The 22,548-nt window shown below is 39.7% G+C and overlaps 1 protein-coding gene and 1 long non-coding RNA gene across 2 annotated transcripts in view; one reads left to right on the top strand and one right to left on the bottom strand.

Moving 5' to 3' along the window:
* Window positions 1-14,082, bottom strand: part of PPM1E (protein phosphatase, Mg2+/Mn2+ dependent 1E) — a 118,736-nt gene extending 104,654 nt beyond the window's left edge. Inside the window, exon 1 of the mRNA XM_048823579.2 lies at window positions 13,704-14,082. Coding sequence (XP_048679536.1) covers window positions 13,704-13,987 — 284 coding nt within the window. The 5' untranslated portion in view covers window positions 13,988-14,082. The remainder of the gene's footprint in view (window positions 1-13,703) is intronic.
* A 75-nt stretch (window positions 14,083-14,157) lies between these two features.
* On the top strand, window positions 14,158-19,621 carry LOC142069483 (uncharacterized). Its single transcript, XR_012665333.1, has 2 exons — window positions 14,158-14,540; window positions 17,312-19,621. It is a non-coding gene; the product is annotated as an uncharacterized LOC142069483 (long non-coding RNA).
* The last annotated feature ends 2,927 nt before the right edge of the window (window positions 19,622-22,548 follow it).

Genomic DNA, 22,548 nt, shown 5'->3' with positions numbered 1-22,548 from the left:
CTTCTGCTTTCTGAAACTTTATAATAGTTTTCCAGAGTAGTTCATAGGCTTTCTGCACTGTAACGGTATCCACTAAACATCCTGTGTTCCAACTTAAGCTTGAGATGATGAACCCTCCTTGTAAAATCTATTGTAAATATCTCTAAGCGTCCCAAATTCTATGATTTAACAACATACTTTTGGAAAAACATTAAATGCACCTTGTAATGGCTAGGTCTGCTTAGTTATTCTCTCTCTGTCTCTCTCAGCAATGGATTACAGTTTAATAAAAGGTTTCAGAGTAACAGCCGTGTTAGTCTGTATTCGCAAAAAGAAAAGGAGTACTTGTGGCACCTTAGAGACTAACCAATTTATTTGAGCATGAGCTTTCGTGAGCTACAGCTCACTTCATCGGATGCATACTGTGGAAACTGCAGAAGACATTATATACACAGCGACCATGAAACAATACCTCCTCCCACCCCACTCTCCTGCTGGTAATAGCTTATCTAAAGTGATCATCAAGTTGGGTCATTTCCAGCACAAATCCAGGTTTTCTCACCCCCCCGCCCCCCTCCAAAAACCACACACACAAACTCACTCTCCTGCTGGTAATAGCTTATCCAAAGTGACCATTCTCCTCACAATGTGTATGATAATCAAGGTGGGCCATTTCCAGCACAAATCCAGGTTTTCTCACCCCCCCGCCCCCCTCCAAAAACCACACACACAAACTCACTCTCCTGCTGGTAATAGCTTATCCAAAGTGACCACTCTCCTCACAATGTGTATGATAATCAAGGTGGGCCATTTCCAGCACAAATCCAGGTTCTCTCACCCCCCCACCCCCATACACACACAAACTCACTCTCCTGCTGGTAATAGCTCATCCAAAGTGACCACTCTCCCTACAATGTGCATGATAATCAAGGTGGGCCATTTCCAGCACAAATCCAGGTTTTCTCACACACACACACCCTACCCCACACACAAACTCACTCTTCTGCTGGCAATAGCTCATCCAAACTGACCACTCTCCTTACAATGTGCATGATAATCAAGATGGGCCATTTCCAGCATAAATCCAAGTTTAACCAGAACGTCGGAGGGGGGGGGGAAACAAGGGGAAATAGGCTACCTTGCATAATGACTTAGCCACTCCCAGTCTTTATTTAAGCCTAAATTAATAGTATCCAATTTGCAAATGAATTCCAATTCAGCAGTTTCTCGCTGGAGTCTGGATTTGAAGTTTTTTTGTTGTAAGATAGCGACCTTCATGTCTGTGATTGTGTGACCAGAGAGACTGAAGTGTTCTCCGACTGGTTTATGAATGTGTTAATTCTTGACATCTGATTTGTGTCCATTTATTCTTTTACGTAGAGACTGTCCAGTTTGACCAATGTACGTGGCAGAGGGGCATTGCTGGCACATGATGGCATATATCACATTGGTGGATGTGCAGGTGAACAAGCCTCTGATAGTGTGGCTGATGTTATTAGGCCCTTTGATGGTGTCCCCTGAATAGATATGTGGGCACAGTTGGCAACGGGCTTTGTTGCAAGGATAGGTTCCTGGATTAGTGGTTCTGTTGTGTGGTATGTGGTTGTTGGTGAGTATTTGCTTCAGGTTGGGGGGCTGTCTGTAGGCAAGGACTGGCCTGTCTCCCAAGATTTGTGAGAGTGTTGGGTCATCCTTCAGGATAGGTTGTAGATCCTTAATAATGCGTTGGAGGGGTTTTAGTTGGGGGCTGAAGGTGACGGCTAGTGGCGTTCTGTTATTTTCTTTGTTAGGCCTGTCCTGTAGTAGGTGACTTCTGGGAACTCTTCTGGCTCTATCAATCTGTTTCTTCACTTCCGCAGGTGGGTATTGTAGTTGTAAGAATGCTTGATAGAGATCTTGTAGGTGTTTGTCTCTGTCTGAGGGGTTGGAGCAAATGCGGTTGTATCGCAGAGCTTGGCTGTAGACGATGGATTGTGTGGTGTGGTCAGGGTGGTCAGTTTTATTGTTGAAGAATTGCCACTTTTAGGTCTGTAATCGAGTGACCAGAGAGATTGAAGTGTTCTCCAACTGGTTTTTGAATGTTATAATTCTTGACGTCTGATTTGTGTCCATTTATTCTTTTACGTAGAGACTGTCCAGTTTGACCAATGTACGTGGCAGAGGGGCATTGCTGGCACATGATGGCATATATCACATTGGTGGATGTGCAGGTGAACAAGCCTCTGATAGTGTGGCTGATGTTATTAGGCCCTTTGATGGTGTCCCCTGAATAGATATGTGGGCACAGTTGGCAACGGGCTTTGTTGCAAGGATAGGTTCCTGGATTAGTGGTTCTGTTGTGTGGTATGTGGTTGTTGGTGAGTATTTGCTTCAGGTTGGGGGGCTGTCTGTAGGCAAGGACTGGCCTGTCTCCCAAGATTTGTGAGAGTGTTGGGTCATCCTTCAGGATAGGTTGTAGATCCTTAATAATGCGTTGGAGGGGTTTTAGTTGGGGGCTGAAGGTGACGGCTAGTGGCGTTCTGTTATTTTCTTTGTTAGGCCTGTCCTGTAGTAGGTGACTTCTGGGAACTCTTCTGGCTCTATCAATCTGTTTCTTCACTTCCGCAGGTGGGTATTGTAGTTGTAAGAATGCTTGATAGAGATCTTGTAGGTGTTTGTCTCTGTCTGAGGGGTTGGAGCAAATGCGGTTGTATCGCAGAGCTTGGCTGTAGACGATGGATTGTGTGGTGTGGTCAGGGTGGTCAGTTTTATTGTTGAAGAATTGCCACTTTTAGGTCTGTAATCGAGTGACCAGAGAGATTGAAGTGTTCTCCAACTGGTTTTTGAATGTTATAATTCTTGACGTCTGATTTGTGTCCATTTATTCTTTTACGTAGAGACTGTCCAGTTTGACCAATGTACATGGCAGAGGGGCATTGCTGGCACATGATGGCATATATCACATTGGTAGTACCAGTACATCAAATACTACTACAGGACCGGCTCAACAAAGAAAAGAACAGAATGCCACTAGCCATCACCTTCAGCCCCCAACTAAAATCTCTCCAACGCATCATCAAGGATTTACAACCTATCCTGAAGTATGACCCATCACTCTCACAGATCTTCGGAAGACAGGCCAGTCCTTGCTTACAAACAGCCCCCCAACCTGAAGCAAATACTCACCAGCAACCACACAACAGAACCACTAACCCGGGAACCTATCCTTGCAACAAAGCCCGTTGCCAACTGTGCCCACATATCTATTCAGGGGACACCATCAAAGGGCCTAATAACATCAGCCACACTATCAGAGGCTCGTTCACCTGCACATCCACCAATGTGATATATGCCATCATGTGCCAGCAATGCTCCTCTGCCACGTACATTGGTCAAACTGGACAGTCTCTACGTAAAAGAATAAATGGACACAAATCAGATGTCGAGAATTATAACATTCATAAACCAGTCGGAGAACACTTCAATCTCTCTGGTCACGCAATCACAGACATGAAGGTCGCTATCTTACAACAAAAAAACTTCAAATCCAGACTCCAGCGAGAAACTGCTGAATTGGAATTCATTTGCAAATTGGATACTATTAATTTAGGCTTAAATAAAGACTGGGAGTGGCTAAGTCATTATGCAAGGTAGCCTATTTCCCCTTGTTTCTTTCCCCCCCCCCCAACGTTCTGGTTAAACTTGGATTTATGCTGGAAATGGCCCATCTTGATTATCATGCACATTGTAAGGAGAGTGGTCAGTTTGGATGAGCTATTGCCAGCAGAAGAGTGAGTTTGTGTGTGGGGGGTGTGTGTGTGAGAAAACCTGGATTTGTGCTGGAAATGGCCCACCTTGATTATCATACACATTGTGAGGAGAGTGGTCACTTTGGATAAGCTATTACCAGCAGGAGAGTGAGTTTGTGTGTGTGGGGAGGGGGGGTGGAGGGTGAGAAAACCTGGATTTGTGCTGGAAATGGCCCAACTTGATGATCACTTTAGATAAGCTATTACCAGCAGGAGAGTGGGGTGGGAGGAGGTATTATTTCATGGTCTCTGTGTATATAATGTCTTCTGCAGTTTCCACAGTATGCATCCAACGAAGTGAGCTGTAGCTCACGAAAGCTCATGCTCAAATAAATTGGTTAGTCTCTAAGGTGTCACAAGTACTCCTTTTCTTTTTAGTTTAATAAAATATTCAGCTGAACTGTTCAGGAAAGTGGGATGGGACAACTCAAGTGAAAAATCCACTACTCCATAAATAGAAGCCATATCTACTCAGAACATACCAGTATTTCTCTATCAATCTTTAGATAAGTAGAACTCTCAATTCCTCTACTTTGGTCAATGTACAGGATTTATTATAATTCTTAGATATCTCATGCTCAACTGAAGAAAGTAACAGTAGTACAAAGATTACTTATATTGTAAGCTCTTTGGGGGTGGAATCATGTTTTGGCATATATTCATTCAGTTGCAAGCCCAATGAAGCCCTGATCCCTGATTAGGGCCCTTAGGCACTACTGCAATAAGAAAACAAAAGGTTAACGGTAGCTATAGTTCAATAATAATATTTAATATTCTGATGATATACTGTGCTTCCTATGCACAGGATTTGGGTTTGAACTTTTACTTCTTAGACAGAGAGAAACAATGTGCTCATTCCTGCTTCTATTAAGGACAATGACAATATTTCTAAAGATTTCAGTGGGAGATAATTGAATAAAAAGTTTGGAATTAGGAAAGTTACATAAAATTTGTTGCATTTCCAAATCATTTTGAATGGAACAAACATCAGTTCCTACTTTCTCCCTAATTTTCAGGTCACCTAAAAGATTTTTTAAATTTCTCTTTTTTAAAAAAAAGAAAATGAGAATTAAAGTATTTTAATGAGGTTGTATTAACATTATTATCCAATTATAAAACTGTAAGGACTAAAGATCTTCAATCCCAAACCAATGAGTAATGTAACAAGAACTTCTTCCATGCCAATATGATACACTTGGACAGGTTAATTATAGTCTCCTACTACTTCCTCTGTAGGGAATTGGGAATAAGAAAAGTGTAACTATTAATTAAATACCAGACTAGATCAGTTTCTGGCCATTTATCCCTTCAGGTTGGGGCCGTAGGGGAAGAAAATCCATCCTGGAGAGGAGCACTTATAAAGCATACTGTACAATATTCATAAAACTATAGTTAAGGGTCACTTGCCACTCTCTTTTTTAAGGGGTTGATTTGTACCTCCGTAAGAAACTCTTAGCCTGAGGGGACAGCAGAGCCCTAGAGTTTGGCTAAGGAATTAAGATGCCAACTCTTATTCTGATATGTTGCTTTTCTTTTTAGTTAACACATCACTTTGGAAATACAGAGCCTATACAAGCTGGTGTTCTCAAAAGAGATGAAGAGTTCCAATTCTTTACTGTAAATTACACAGCAAGAGAAGTTGAACTTGCATTAAATTTGAAGTAATGAATTTATTGGATTGCTCCTTAAAGGAAAAAGGCCAACAAAAATACTGTAAAGATTTTGCTATATGGGGTCTGGATCTTAATATTCCTAATTTTATTTGTGGAGGGCTGACCACTAATGTATCCAATCTATAGCACACTTCTCTTCCTATAATAAAATCTGTTAAAAAAAGACAAGTATAAGTGCTTCCCAATTCAGACTTGCATAGACTCAAGCAAGCTTTTCTTATGATCAGAGGGTAACCGCAGACAAAGTTTACCAGCCAGCTTTTCAATCCTGCTGGATCACTGGATATCTAGAAGCTTTCCATGCAAATTTCAGGACTGATGAGCAGTGCCAGAGCTTGAAAACCTTGGGTTGTTCAGTCATTAGTTGCCTGCAGCTATGTTTTCCATTCAGTAGAAACATGAACAGAGCTAATACCAAAATCTAGTTAACTTCTTCAATTTCAGTATTAATTATTGAAGTACCCAAGGGCAGCTATTTTCCTTGCCATTTCTAATTTATGATTCTGGTGTTTACTTCTCTACAAAATGCCTTATTAGAACCAGGTGTAATTTTTTCTTCCTAGCGAAGTAAAAAAGGCATAACTGAAATATTTTTGTACAATTAGCTTGCAATCTGCATTCATGTTATAGGATCACTGAATATCTTGTAATGTTAAAGCCACTAAAATATTTGGATAGTAATATTTCAGTTAAACAACAAGAGGCAGACTACTACATTATAGTTTATGACAACAATCAGGTATATTTTAGTAATGTGTCATGGATTACTAACTTGTAAGCAGACATGTACCTTATACTGTTCTGGGACATGTTATTTTTATAACCTCTCACATTACATAATCATGATAGTATTGCATAAGACAGTCTGTAACATGGCTCAAAGAGCATCAGATGTTTTAAAACCCTAATTCCATATCATCCAATTTTTAACATTTTTTTCTGGACAACTACAATATCACAAAGGAGAAAAACACAAAGGAAAACACAGAGGAAAAAGTGACCTACAAAAGCAAGGATAATTTCTCAGTGACATTGGCAATACAATTTTCCTGCATACTACAGCCACTTTTGCTTTTAGTGCAATCATGTGAGCAGTTTGGCAGAAAAACAGTAAGAAGACAAGCACACTCAGAACAGACAGTCATTACAATACTTATTAAAAGTGCTCTGGAGGTTTAGCTGGAGGGTCAAGAAAAAATCACCTAAAATCCCTCCTCAGAATTACAACTGAATGGTCTATTACTTCTATGCATATGTGGGGAAGTACCTGCAGCACTGAAGAGGGCAAATATAATCAGGACTTTTAAAGTAAAAATATTCTGGGCAAACAAGTGTTTTATGCACAAAGCTGGAAACACAAATCCTTTGGAGGAGTTATTTCTAATTAACAGTAATAGTAATTAGTAATAATACAATGCACTTTTATTGAGCTTCTCAGGTGAAAGGCTCTAAATTCTTAAATTAATCCTCATAACTTCCATAAGAAAAGGGCTATCTAAATAAACAGTTCATCCACTAGTGGTTTGATATGAAGTATCTGTTTTTAACAGTACAGAGAAACACTACACAGCAGTTCAAGACAGGAAGTGTACTATATCTAAGTGAAACTACAGGGTAAATTTAGGTAGGAAGAATACAATTACTTGGGATTTGGCCTGGACATCTGAGTTAAAAATGCCAAACTTATAAAATCTTGCTAAGGAATCTTTAAAGACCACAAGGAATAAGGCTCAGTCTTCCTTCATTCAAAAGACAGAGTCCAAAGAAGTATTATTTTTGAGGCAACGAGAGCACTCAGTTGGCTGAAGATTTTTAGGTGGTTTATAATTATATATGACAAAGGGTGACTGATAAGCTACAGGATACATCCACACACATTACCTCTTAGTAACTCCTCTTAGTTAATGATATTCATGTGAGACTTCAAAGGAGAATATATTGCTTGCTATAGGCTTGATTCTTCTGTCAGTACACATTCAAAATCCCATTAACTTCAATGGGAGTAACAAGAGTTAGACACCTACCAGATACTTCATATCATGATTCTTCCATCACAAGATGCATAAGGTTCACTCCCTAGGTTTGCTGTATTATCAGAAGCCTTCAGTAGAGTAATTGGCTTATAATCAATTTGTGACCATGCTCTGTTTTTTATGGGTGATATTATCAAAAGCACCCGAGTCCCATGAGAGTAAACAGGACTTCTGCTCCTAAATCACTTTTAGAACTTTTGAAAATCCCATCCCATATCACTAAGTCCTTACAAAATGGAAGTTTATCTTTCCAATACTTAACTCACTTTGAGCTGATGTTCCTTTTTGTTAAAATATATCTAATTTTGATTAAATTAGAACAAAACTTTTTTAAATTATAAAAAAAACTCACATTTTTATAAAAAGGAAAGAGGGAAGGTTTGATCTGGAGATATTTTGGTAGCAACCCCTAGAAAATATCTCATTTTACAGGGCAAACCCCCTCCCCGTGTACAAATTTAAGGAATGTGGACATTTGGGGTTTTAATGAGGAGAAACAGCCCAAATTTCAAGATCAAAGAAATACAATACTGTACCCTCTGTGTCATATGGCCATCAGAAGGATATTCTGTGTTGTATCTCCCTGTATGAAAATGATTTGACACAGATATACCAAAACTACTGAGGCTGCAATCGCTAATATTGCCTAAATGTTAAGCAGAAATCTTCCTAACCTCCTTTTGAAAAAGTAAACATAACTTTCTACAATCCTTATATCCATGCTTCATTAGCTCTGTTTTGAAAATTATAATCATCACTGTAAATACAACCTATTTGCAAATAATAATAATTTTCAAAATAAATTAATAAATTGTGTCCATTTCTAAAAGGTTGTGGGAAACCACAACACTTACTGTCAAACCTAAGGACAAAGTTTCATTAGGAGATAAAATTAACCTCTCATAAAAGAGAAGCAGCAGTTCTCAATTAATGAGAACACTGAAGTTTCAGTTTCCTCCCAGTTCTTCTGTCTGAGACATTGTGATTCCGCTCCAAGAAAGAGCAGAAGTTCTGGTATTAAAATCATGTAGATCTCAGGGTATCCCGTAGAGGCCAAAGGTATGTGCATGAGGTCCTAGTCCCCCACACCAGTTCAGGGGCCTCACTGTTGCTTCCCCATGACTCCCTGTCACTGTTCCAAATCCAACCATTCTGACAGGGTTTTTCTTGGCAGCTGCTGTCCCCCACAACTCTCCTTAAAAGTCCATTCCTGAGCCTGAAAGGGGCTCTAATCAAGAGTCGATACAGCCACAAACCTCCGGTGTTTCACACTCATCCAACAGTGCAGTAAACTGAGGGAAGTTAAGTAACAACCAAGGTTATAAAGTAAATTGGTGGCAGAGCTGGAAACAGAATCCAAAATGGTGTTGACACTCAGTCTCTCATTCTACAATCAATAGACAATTCACAACACAGACGTAATTGATATCCACAGAATCCATTTACTGTCAGCACATGCCAACATCATCATCATTTCTATTCTAAAACCAGGCAAAGGATTCAACAAACCACACCTTAAAAAAAAGGAACAGTGTTCCTTTTGTGTCATTCTTTTTGTTGAACAAGATGGGTAAGTACTATAGTTGTATTTTCTACTACATTACCTGTATTCAAACACTTTATTGCAAATGCGTGGAGGCTTTTTATATCATCAATAGAACCTATAGTATAGAACAGGAAGCCATAAAACAGAGGAAAATGTCTTAGTGTACCACAAACATCTGAACAACGTGAAATGCTGAAATATCTATAAGCTTGCCATGTAACTATCTAGGATGACTACAATAGATATAAGAATAATAAAATATTGGTTAATATTACATCAGACAGAAAAGAAAACAACATCTGTCCTCTACAGCAAGAGAGATGAACCTTTATTTATGAGGTAAGAGATAGCTGGAGATCACCCCTTCCCATGGGGGTACATTTTCAAAATGGCTGCTTTGAAGTTTATTTTCAAAACAGACAGTTGGATGTAAACTAATATTAAACTATAGAATGTATTTTTCTGTGTACTTAGTAAGACCCAAGATCTTTAAAACTGACATTTTTAAAATGTCTGTAAAAATGGTCACTGTTTATGCTGTTTGTTTACAGTTCATGTTCACTCAGTCCAACTTGAACAATTAAAAACAGCTAAGTGAAACTGACTTTCTAGTTCTTGGAGTACTAACCTCATGCTGCAATGTCTTGGTTGCAAATATTGCATAATAATATTTACTTTTGGACAAATAAATTGCACTCAATTAAATGTTTCTATTGATCTTAGGTTTTCTAAAACTTTGTTTTTGTCAATCCTAAACTTGGGGTCTAAACTGTCCCAACAATATCCCTTTAATGTTCACTAGCCACACTTATACTTTTATCTTCTGCAAAGGAAAGGAAAGCGATAATGCTTACATGTTTCCCTTTTCAAGTTAGAAATTGCAATGAATGTTCTGTGTACCTCAAAATAACTGTTTGGTCATTGTCAATTTCAAGTTAAATGGGGCCTAAAATTTAGATTTTGTAAAAACATGCTTTTACAGAAGTTAAGACTAGATAAATGCTTCTTTATTTTTAATTCCAATAAAACCACTGTTTTTTAAACAAATTTAGAAACAGGGCATTACACCATTAAGAACTTGAAAGTGAAACAAAATATAAACAGAAGTGAAAGTGACTACCAAGATTATTATTGTCCAAGCTGAGAGAAATGCAAAAGCACATAGTGACAGGTCAACTGGATTTTTTAAATTCTTTGACTTTGAAAGGCATAACAGCAACATTTGTTCTTTCCAATGACATCATATGACTTTTAAACAGACAACATCTCTTTGTCTGTTAGAAAACCGATCCTTCACTTACTGTTGTTTCTAGTTCCTTATTCAAGAATCAGACTAGTATTTTGTATTTAAAGTTTGACACAGGAAGTTTTAGAAGGGCATGAGATCATTTTCAGAGGCCTGATCCTGGACCACAGAAGTTAATGGGACCTTTGCCATTGACTTCAACGGGCACAGGATCAGGTCCTAGAGTCTGTTTCTCATTTTTCTCTCCTCACCCCACCCCTCTACCCACTTTATAAATATCCATTTATTTGCTTTTATAGTACAAACTTTCTGTTGTTTTAATGATTTGTGCAGGTTTTGACAGGAAATGGCTTTACAAATATGTGTTGTATATTTTAATAAGTAGTATTAAGATAGTGAATGCTAATTTTTTTTCCTATACACAACTTATTGTTACATCTAATTTTAACCACTCTTTCTACTAAAAACTTCCACAAAAGGTCAGACTTAAGGCCTGATCCTGTTCCCACTGAAATCAACTGCACTGTTGCCATTGATTTGAATGAGAGGAGGATTGGGACCTTAAAGTTTATGATTTGTTCCTATGCAGAAACTTTTCAAAATACACATTTTACACAATCAACAAGCAGTTACATAACAGAATATGAAAATGGATGAAGGCTTTCAAAGCCACCATTCCAATGCATGCTTTGAAAGAGTGACTCCTATTAGATTCTCTCCCTCTTGTACCTTATCTTCTACTGCTCAGTTTGATGTGCATCATTCAGAAAGTGAACAGTACACATATAAAGATTACATACATCTAATTTTCCAAATATATGGTTTGTCTAGAAAGAAACTGTGAACTGGAAATTTCAAGGAGAAATGTAAAGGTAAAAAACAGCAGAAAATCAAGAAACAGGAGCTCTTCTGAGGCTGAGCTACATAGTAAGGTAAAATTGCTAGACTTTGTCATCACTGGAGGTATGATCTCATTTCTGAGCCATGCCTCTCTAATTAAAAAAAGAGCAAAGTAGGATGCTTGAAATAACTGAAAAACAGCTGCTGAATTTTGCACAGTAGTGGGTCTTGACTGCATATTATGCAACCAGTCATTTAACTACTATACAGTTATAGTCACAGAAAATATGCCTTGACAAAATATACTTCTTTGCCAGTGAGACAGCAGTAAAACATCACTTAATTTTTATTTTCACATTCAATTTAAGACCATCATAACCATTTGTGCCTGTGAGTAACTTTACTCAAATGAATATAGCTACTCATCTCTGTAAGCAATTGCAGAATTCAGCCCTTAGCTTGCAAGTGGAAATCATTCGACTTTGGTTTGTTGTTTTATATACATGTGCTTGTTGAAAAGAATCTTTGGGTTTTTTTTTTTTTTGCTAAGAAACTAAAAATGTGCCACCTACATCTGAAGACCATTTAGTATTACTTGCCCTTATTTCATATGCCATCATCACTTAAGAAAAAGCTATTTCAGTCATTTTAGTGCTCGATATTTAATGTAAATCATATTTAGCTTGAGTGAACACTTTGAGAAATTGCTTTTTTATTTATTTTAAATGCTGTCTTACATAGCCGAATATACAATAGCTATAAATCTACAGTTATGGTTGCATAATCTAATACAGAAATTCCATTTGCAAAAATTGGAGTTTTAACAATTAAAACTGGGTAAAACCTCTTCAGACAGAGGACTATTGCAATAACATAGTCCCTGTACTCCCTTGGTTTTGAAGCAGATGCTGCCTTCTGCTTCATGAAACAGGTAGCTAGAAAGAGATTTTGCGCTGCCATCACCAGAAACAAAACTACACCTATAAAGCAGTTCATTCTGAAGCCCATAAAGAGATACACAAAGGTGAAAAATGAGCGGAAGACCAGTCCAGGATCGAGAGATCCTTTCAGAATGTTTTTGCTTAAAACTCTTGTCTGCTGAGGCTGAAAAGAGAGACATACAAATTGTGCTATAGAGCCCAATTCTTCAAGCACTGACTTAATGGAGGAATTCAAGTGTAGAGGGGCTTACAGAATTGGGCCCATAATAATTTTGTTAAACTGTGTTTATTTCTACCAAAAGGCAAATAAATCACCTGTTCCTATTTCTCACATCCTATTGAGATTTACTTTTCCTTTTTTCCCCACACACAAGTCTGGCTCTTAAAAAGATATTTCCAAAATGAAGAGAGGACTTTTCACACCCTTTCTATCACATCCTATGAATTTGCTAGTGTACTGAAGGGAATGACTCTCAGGGAGGTAGTTACGAGGTGTGTGAATGGAAAAGCTTTGTCCTTTATGGTCCTCATTCTGCTGTCCCTGTCATCCACAAATGCAGAAGGCAGATCAGAATTTAAGAGAAGCGGATCATGTAGTTGTAAAACTTGCTTTTCTCTCTCTCTCCTTTTGTGTGTGCGCGCAATGGAGTAACACCTTTCATTAAAATTATCAGCTCAATGTCAGACAGCTCCCCAGCGTGCTGTGCATATTTTCACAGGTTCATTTGTCTCCTCCTATAGCATCAGTTTTTAAAAGATTCTTTTTGAAAGAAATACCATTAACAACCATGCCTATTTCAACCCTACAAAGTCAAACACAATACACAGCACTGGTAACTGATCTTTAGGTTTCAGTCCACCGACTTTTTCACACTGAGAATAGGTCCCATGTGCTTTCCCTTTATGGTCTAGTCTTTTACAAAGCACAGATCTGGAAACTGCCTCTGCCCTGCACAGAACACAGTATACAGTAGGTGGCTTTCCTAGCTCTCTGGCTGACAGTACAAATAGCCCCAAGATCAGTAATAGCTTTCTCATGGGGATTTCTCCTGATGTTGCTTGCCTCTTGGTTTGTAAATACATTGCCTCTTTTTTCCCCTTGCATTAGAAACTAACTTCTTGGCAGCTGATTCCACATTTACAAACCTTCTGTTGGGAACATTCAGTTTCAAACCTCAAACAAGACGCCATGGCAGAATCCCTTCCTGCTCTGGCACCGGATCATAAGATATTATCCCCTTACCCAAGCTGCTCTATAGACTGATGCCCACGGCTTCAACTCGCTCCCTGTCCCAGCAGGATGGAAGGAAAGAGACACAAGGAATGGGGGAGAGACAGGGCAGGAAGAAACCGGCATGGGTCTCTCACTGCTGACCTGTCCTAGGCATCTCAACACCAAAAGTGGCCTGTTCCCAACCCTTTCCCCTGTGGAGCTCTACCACTCACTGCCCTCCCTGGTCCCCCCTTTCCTACTCTCGTTACCCCCAAAAGTGTCCCTTCCACGCCATGCCCACTCTGCCCTGGTCCCGCTGCCCCTTCCAGACCCCACCCGGTCTGCCCAGGTCCCCCTCAGCCCCTGTCCCGTCTGCCCTGCCCCCCCCCCCGCAACTCCCCCAGGCCCCCTCAGCCCGGTCTGCCCCCCCGGCCCGGCACTCACTACTTGTAGAGCTGCTGCAGGCAGAGGTCCAGGCACTCGCCCTCCACCTCCTCCTCGATGATGTGCTCGGAGAGCGGCCGGGGCAGCGGCGGCAGCGGAGGGGTGGGGGGCTGGGGGTCCGCGGCGTCGCTCTCCTCCGTCTCCCCGGCGGCTGCCCCTTCCCCTTCTGCCCCGGCAGCGGGGGGCGAGGGGGCCGGCTCTCCCCCGAAGGGCCCTCGGAACTCGCCCAGGAAGAGCTCCAGGAAGCGGCGGTAGGTCTTCTCCTCAGAGCCGCCAGCGGCCATCGCTTCGCATTCCCGGCTGCCTGCCGGCGGATCAGCACTGAGCCCGCAGAGAGCTCCCCGCCCGCCGGCCGGCCAGCCTCCCTGCGCGCGCGCTCCTGAGCCGGCCCCGCGGGACCGCGCACGCTGCGGGGGCGGGGTGGGCAGCGGAGGGGGAGTCGAGGCTCGCGCGCCGCGCGGGAAAAGGAGCTGGCGTCGAGGGAGCTGACGGGGAAAGCGCCACACCGAGGGAGGGGGGGAGAGACAGACAGGGCATGGGAGAGTACGGACGTAGAGAGAGCGAGGCTGTCGAAAGAGGAGCAGAGAGGGAAGAGCGAAAGCTGGTCTCTCCAGTGAAAAAAGGGAAGGGGAGTAGGCAGAGAGATGGATGGACGACAGACAACAAGCCCCCCACAAGCGCTGAGAGAGCCCTAGAGAGAGGGGTGGATGCTCAGTCATGCCCATGCTGCCAGCCAGCCAGGCCGGCCGGGGAGCTCCCACTTTCTCTCTCTACCACCCTGGCACCAACGCTGCAAACAGATAGATGAGAGACAGACTCTGCTGGTATATTGAAGTGGTAAGTGCTCAGAGGTTTTTCCTAGCCCTGGTCGCAGGGCTGCATGTGGGCAATGGGGGCCCAGCAGTAGGACACCTGAAAAGAACCAGCTTAAAGCGGGTGTGTGTGTGTGTGTGAGAGTGAGTGAGAGAGACTCATACCTCACTGTCCTTGGGAGCAGCCTGTTTTCTCTCTCTCTGTTTTTGGGTTCCTGGTGTGTTATGATTCTGAGAAATAAAATAGTGTTCTGTTGCAACCTTCCATTAAGAGTATTTTTGTTTTTTAATCTAACTTCTCTGTGTGTGTGCTGTGAACATAACAGAGACAAGCAAATTTATCACAGTAGTCTTTATTATAACTTCAACAGAAACTAGAGAACAAATTCCTACTGTGTAATCGGTTTTGGAATTTCTTATATGTCCATCATCATATATTCTAGTGTCTTAGAGGTTACTGCACTAGTCTTTCACTTCTAGGAGATCAAGACAGTAAACAAAATTCTGTAAACAGCAAAGCGCAACCCAGCTTTAATTTTTCTGTAATTAAAGGTGTAATTATCCACATGAGCATACAATATTTTTTGCTATGTTCAGTCTCAAAGTTTTTCAAGTCAAAATTAATTAGCATGGTGGAAACATCAAATTAATAGCCATTGGAAAGGCATTACAAAAGAAAATGACTCATCTGGAATCAGTCAACTGTTGCATATGGAGCCAGACTACTGCAGAGTCAGAAGTTGTCTGATTTATGGGCCTAGTTTCTGCACCTGATCTAAAGCCCATTGAAGTCAATGGAAAGAGACCAATTAATTTAAATGAGAATTAGATCCAGCCTTCTGTGGAATAAAGGAACGTGGAAGTTTATGGAAACAGTCACCAAATTTCAGGCCTCACATTGGAATGAGTGATTTCAGGCAATCACGTTCTCATCTTCTGAAGTATGATTTGACCATTGTTGTAGTTCTGATACTATTTTCAAGATTGAAGTGATATATGAATTATGCTTTCACATTAGATGGTTTGGATAATGGGAATTCACAGTGGTCAAAGATGTCACATAGAATATATCACAGAGGTAGGCGTGTTAGTCTGTTTCCACAAAAACAATGAGGAGTCCGGTGGCACCTTAAAGACTATAGTTTTAATTAAAGACAATAATTACTGGAGTCTAATCCTTCATTTATGAAAAGCATGTTGATTTGTTTTGTTCATTGCTGCTAAGCAAACCAGAGCTATCCGGTCTCTAAACATCCACAATGTGCAGGTATAATTGTCACAGAGATTAAAAATATCCTGTTCCCAAAGGAAGGGTCAGATATCCCTAACATCATATGTACCTTGTAGAATTACAAATTACAGGCCTAATATTAAAAAATATTCTAAATTTTAATTGGTTATAATAAGGACAATAGCTTGCAGAACTTACTGCACCAGTACCCTAGCAATTATCATTGAATCTCAAAAAGAAAAGGAGTACTTGTGGCACCTTAGAGACTAACAAATTTATTTGAGCATAAGGTTTCGTGAGCTACAGCTCACTTCAGGTGCTGCAGTAAATCTGACTCCTGTTCTGAGGAATATTATTCCACGGCCCAAACTAATGTTATGATATCTCTGACAACCTTATTGCTTAATCATGTGGCAAATTTGTATGTGAAAACCACAGATGTAAAAAAGCAAAATGTGTTTTTCATTTTTCACAGCCAAAAATCACTAAAGTGATATATGAATTATACATAGATGTAGGTGATACATTCCTTCCCCCTCCCCCCCCCAGTATTTTCAATATATCACTTACATCCTTTCTAATTTATAATGCATTTCTATAGGTCTGTCAGGCAAGGTTTGAAGAGCCAAATAATAATAATTCTGCTTTCGCTAATGACAGTCCACAGCTGCAGTTGATTTTTTTTTTTAAGTCCATGTGTGTACAGTACTGCAACATCAGTGAAAGAGTTAAAGGCCTGAAGACAATATAAGTATATAAAAATGGGCTGCAAGTGAGCCACTGATCATTGGTTATAGTTCACTGGTAAATCATGGGGTATTATACAAAATACACAATTCTAAAAATTACCATTACACTAGTAATATTAAGAAAGCACTTCATATTTCAACAAGCTGTCTGATCATCTTCATATGGCATTACAAAACAGCAATTAAGACTTGCCAAGGAAGGTTTAAACAAAAATTTATTTTGACTCTTGCTTCATTTTGTCTTAACTCCTTAAAAAAAAAAATGCATTTCTTAGTCTATGTTAACAGCATATGAAAATATTTGAGAATAGCAGTTCTGTTTCATATTATGTTAAAGTTGCCAGATGTCTGTGAATCACCTTGGCAGTCCCCATGTATTTTCCATCATATGTGTAATTGCAAAGGACACTAATTTAAATTAAATAGCATATAACTTTGTACTTGGAATACTTGGTTAGATTTTGGTACTACATGTCACATTAGCATTATTTTGTTTCTAGTATTAAATTAAGAGGTTATGGATCTAAGACAGGGTGACATTTGTTTCTGGGGGGGAAGATGAAGAACCATTCTCATTAACCTACAGTACAGACCATATGGTAATCGTGGGTAGTGTGGCTACATTAGGCAGCCAAGAGTCTGCCATTAATTCACAATAAGACACTGTGGGTGTGCAATTACCACCCAAAGTAGCTTGACTGTTATCTTGTTTCTGTCCCGAAAGGAGAATCCAAATAGTTTTCTGTCTTGTATAGGACTAATCTAAGTCACATGATTGGCTCTTACATTATGTTTTTTGTTTTGTTTTGTTTCCAGCAACCCTGGGAGCTAAATTCTAGAGTGCTTTGATGAACTCCAGACTGCTGAATAACAGTATTATGAATGGTTCCTGTGCCCCAAGCATAGCTGAAGCAAATGGATTCACAAATCAAGGCAGTTTGGGGCAGACTACTTTGGATTGCAGCATATTGTCAAATAGAAGATGAGTTTTAAAGGTGACTGCCAAAAGAAAATCAAAGATGCTTGTGTGATTTTTGACTTCATCATGGTATATGAAAGGTTAGAAAGGTTTTGTTCCCAAAAATGTTTTTTATTTTAGCTTTAGAAATATAAAGAATGTCATGTTGTCCTTCCTAGTTTTGCTGGACAACTAGAGAACAGGAGTAGGAGTTTTCTCAGCTCATGAGTGAAGAAGGGAAGGGTATTGAGACTTCCACAAAGAAATATTTTCTACTACCTGTTTGTCAAGAATTTTCCTAATGTATTAAAGTGACATTACCAAAATTAAAAACAAGGACAAAAATTTCTGCTCCACTGTGTTTCTGCTCAGCACAGCAAAGAGAGAAAAGGTACCAGGGAGCCTGTTGTGGATCTGTCTCAGCCCCAGAGTAGGTAAGAGTTGTCAGAGTGCCCAAAGGACTATATTGTGTGTGTATGGGGGTGGGGGGGATGTGAGAAAACCTTGATCTATGCAGGAAATAGCCCGACTTGATTATGTAAAGAGTTGTCACTTTGGATGGGCTAGCACCAGCAGGAGAGTGAATTTGTGTGGGGGGGTGGAGGGTGAGAAAACCTGGATTTGTGCTGGAAATGGCCCACCTGTTGATCACTTTAGATAAGCTATTACCAGCAGGACAGTGGGGTGGGAGGAGGTATTGTTTCATGATTTCTGTGTGTATATAAAGTCTGCTGCAGTTTCCACGGTAAACATCTGATGAAGTGAGCTGTAGCTCACGAAAGCTCATGCTCAAATAAATTGGTTAGTCTCTAAGGTGCCACAAGTACTCCTTTTCTTATTCCAAGAAGGGATAGCAGTAGCGCAGTGCGCTCCAGCCTCACCCTATCCTGACAGCTTCCTACCTCTTATGCTCGGGTAGAGAGGGTCGACAACTGCTCAGGAACTGGATGTGCCAGGCAAGCACCAGCTGAGAGCTACCCTATGCTGGGGGTATTCTCACCAGGCCAGATCCATTTGCTTTTTTTTCTTCCAGAGCAGCACAAAGGGGCCAGAATTCATCAGAGAATCTACCCCAAGAAGTTTTAAATGGTCTGACTACAAATTTCTTGCCCCTCTAAATTGTTCGGGTTTCACTCTTTGTACATGTGATATTACAATCTTACTAGGAGTCCAATGGTTCATAGTGTCTTCCAGGAAAAACAGGGTAGGCAAGACCTGAAATGCAAATATAAAAAGCTATACAGAAAGGAAAAACATACAGCCTACCCCACTCCCCCAAAAAATCAACCCTCTACTTTTCAAGCTTTCTTTACTCAACATCTAGAAGCAATAAATAAATGGCACACACTTTTATCCTCTCTCGGTTACCTTTAAAGTGTACCTATTAAAGAAAAAATTCTTATTTTAATATCTTCCTGCAGAGATGCTATCTAACCCCAAGGGCCTCCTTTACATAACACATTAGTTTTCTTTATGGCCTATGTGGAAAACAGTGTTAGTAAAACTGACATTTATAATCTGATACTTAAATATGCCACACACCTCATTAACTCTTTATCAATTTGCAGCCAAATGTTCAAAGCAAGAAAACAAGAATGAAATTTCATGTCATAGGTAACATTTTTTAATATTACCCACATCCTAATCTCATGGTCAAATCCCCAATTGATTTCCTGAATAAAAAGCAGAAGTACAAGTGAACAGTGTAGCAGGATTTGAGCAGACCTTAGGGAGGTGACCTGAATTGTATGGAAGAGCATGATGAAATGCTTCTTTTTAACCATGAAAGAAACTTTAGTATATTGGCATGTAGAATCTACTTGGGAACATCAAGAAATATTTGGAGGTGTTTCAATATACTTATTGTGATGTGCTCCAATAGTGTGTCATCACAGAAAAGCGTAAAAACAAATTATTTTAACATGATCTTTTAAAAGTCTTTGCTACAAACAAGAAGGCATTTTGGAAGATAACTTTTGTGTCCATGATCAAATGGAGCCTGTCAAAGCAGGCATTACCAAAACTTTTGCACGTAGAATGTAATGTTCTCAGTTTTAAGTGACTACTGCTGTTGGGTTTGACCAGCTTAAGTTTACAACAGCACTGTGTACACATTTGTATCATGAGAATATATTGCATTACACTCTGTAATATACTGTTGAAAGATACTACTGTCCTTGTACTGCATTATTTGTGCATCTTGCAAGCATGAGATGAAAGACAGTGATTCAAAACTGACTTCCACTTTTTCACAAAAATATACCACTATGGTATAATAAATGTCTCTGAAAGGAGTGACGCATAAGACATAAATGTTCTATATTCTTATGTCTCTCAAAATCCAATAAGCCAATTAAAATCATTATAGTTTGAGGAGTAATTGGATCCAAACAAGTGCAGCAACAAAGTGAACCAAGTTAATACAGTGAGAAGGACTCTGTTTACAAGCAACATCAAGCTCCAATTAATTTTTTAGGTTCAGTCTCCAATAACCTACAACTACAACATTTTTCAAGTGACAAGTCTCTGAACACTGAATCCAGAATTTTCTAGGTCTTAAAGACACAGTAATCTAAGTCACTACTGTCCTTATACCACAGTAAGTATTGTATTGGCACACTCCTAAGGATCTGTGTCTATAACTTTGTTCCTTTTCTCCCAGGCCAAGTCTGTTCTTAAGGATTCAAGTCCATAGATGATGCTCAAATACCTAGCTGCATTCCAAAACGAGGGGTTTCTAACCTCCCATTCCTTCTCATCCTGTAGAGGCATTACGCAAAACATTCAGCTTATTTTTGAATAGCAGAAGTGAGAAAAAGTCCATTTGTTACTGAGGCCAGGTTTACACTCAAAAGTTAAATTGACCAGCTATGTTGCCTAGGGGTGTGAAAAATCCACACCCATGAGCAATGTAGTTAAGATGATCCAACCCTCAATGTAGATGGCACTAGGTTAACAGAAGAACCCTTGTGTCAGTCAAGGTACTGCCTCTCGGGGAGGTGAATTAACTAGGGCAATGGGAGAACTCCTCCCATTGCTGTAACGAGTGGCTATGCTGAGGTGCTACAACTGTGCCGCTGTAGCATTTTAAGTGTAGACATAGCCCTACTTAGATTTGAAAAAATAGAGAAGGATGCACAGGAGGGAGAATGAATGAAAAGCAGCACCCCAAAAGGCCTCCCCCTGGAAACTAGTTGCTAACAGAACAAGAAAATCCAGAGTAGCAGAGTCAAATGTGTTGTGGTGTTTCCTTTTAAGCTAAGGTAAATATGTTTATGCCAGAAAATCATCTGTGATTGAAGTGTGGTTGCAGATAAGTGCCAAAGGGATGGTTTCAGTCTCTTGGAAACACTCATGACCACACAATGGGTTGTGTGTGCTGGATGCTGTCAAGGCCTGCGATCATACAACACACACAAGTATACTAGAATCCAGTAAGTTCCCTCTGAGGCTGATCCACTTCACTAATCAGTCATTCATAAGAGTATCCGTTTTCTCCCCTCTGCTAAATGGAGATGAGTGGAGCAGAGCTCTGGGCTATCAGCAAACAACAAGGCTTACTGACAGCATTGCTGTGCTAGGCCCTGCCTTCATACTTTTCCTTTCTATAGCACCTGTCATTTGAGGGATAAAGTAGTAGTATTTTAATCACTAAGAGTGAAATTCACCCCAGTGCAGAGGATCCAGTTTCATCCTAAGGTAAGAGAGAGGTTAAGGGTCAGATTGTTAAAGGTGTTTAGACACCTAAAGATGCAGATAGGTGCCTGGTGGGATTTTCAAGAGTGACTTCTGTGGGAGCGAGGTGCCAAGATGCTTTTGAAAATTTCACTGGGCACCTCTCTACATAGGAGCATATCTTTAAATACAGAAATGTATAAAATGAGTGACTACGTTGGAGAGATTAATACAACCTGCTGTGTAATGTGTTCCAAATCTTTTACCATGCAAATGTAAGATGAGGCCTGTGGTGGTGTAAAGGTTGTAACTTACTGTTATAATCTCATATTGACATGCAATATTTTATAAGAGGCACCATTTGCATGTAAAAAACCAACTTGTTCTTTTATCCAGAAAAATTTGAAGCTATTTTTTTAAAAATTATTTTGAGAAACACTGAGCAAATGTATTTGGTACTTTTGCTGGTAAAACTCCAGTGACTGATTGATTTGGGGGGTTTAAAATTAATGTGAGATACCATACTAAACTAGAATTTCAACAGCATAACTGCAAAGAAGCTGCATGGGAAGTGCCAAGACCTAATAAGAGCCATTTCATCACCTCTGCATAGTTTCCTTTCTTTCTTATATGAACTATTATATTAAAACTTTATTTTTTAAACATGTCCTTGCTTTCTGACTGGTTGAAACCAAATTATGTGATTTATGTAATCTTACACTTATCCAGTTCCCATTGAAGTCAATGGCAAAACTCTCACAGACTTCATTGAACATAGAAACTGGGCCTTAATAAAATGTACGGCAGGCAAGAATCAGCTATAAAATATTGCTTGGAAAACAGTGCCCTCAGGTAAGACGTAATATATTGTCCTGTTGAAAGTACAGTAATCTTTCCAGTATGATAAAACATTTCTACTCCTTGTACAGTAATTTTCATCTCTTGCTCTTAGCACTGATCACTATTAGTATAATTTCTACATGACTATGTAGACTAGTATTTCTATAATACAGTAGCACAGATGTTAATAAAAATATTTCTTGCTTGCAGAAGACAAGTTTGTTGTTTGGTGCTTAATAGTGAATATATTTATGGATAAAATTCACTTAAGCCCCATTGCCTTAGGAAAAACATCATACCAACCCTCATTACCTCATAAAAAAGTTATAAATATAATCACTGTAAATTAGGGCAGAATAATACTGTTTAATGTGTCTTTTTACCTAATTATGATCCTGAACACAGTATAAACAATCTACTAAAACCTTGGTCTCAGTGATTTCCCATTTCTATTTACACATTTCATACCAAATAAAAAAGATGAGCTTAGGAGGAAAGGGGGAAGGATTTTCCCGTGGACAATCTATCAGTGAAATGTTTTACAATTCCATTCTAAACTTAGTCCTAAAAAAGTACATTA

The sequence above is a fragment of the Caretta caretta genome, chromosome 17 (genome assembly GCF_965140235.1).
Source record: "Caretta caretta isolate rCarCar2 chromosome 17, rCarCar1.hap1, whole genome shotgun sequence".
Classification (NCBI taxonomy): Eukaryota; Metazoa; Chordata; order Testudines; family Cheloniidae; genus Caretta; species Caretta caretta.
The sequence above is the reverse complement of the archived record's forward strand: the minus strand, read 5'-3'. Positions and strand labels throughout refer to the sequence as shown.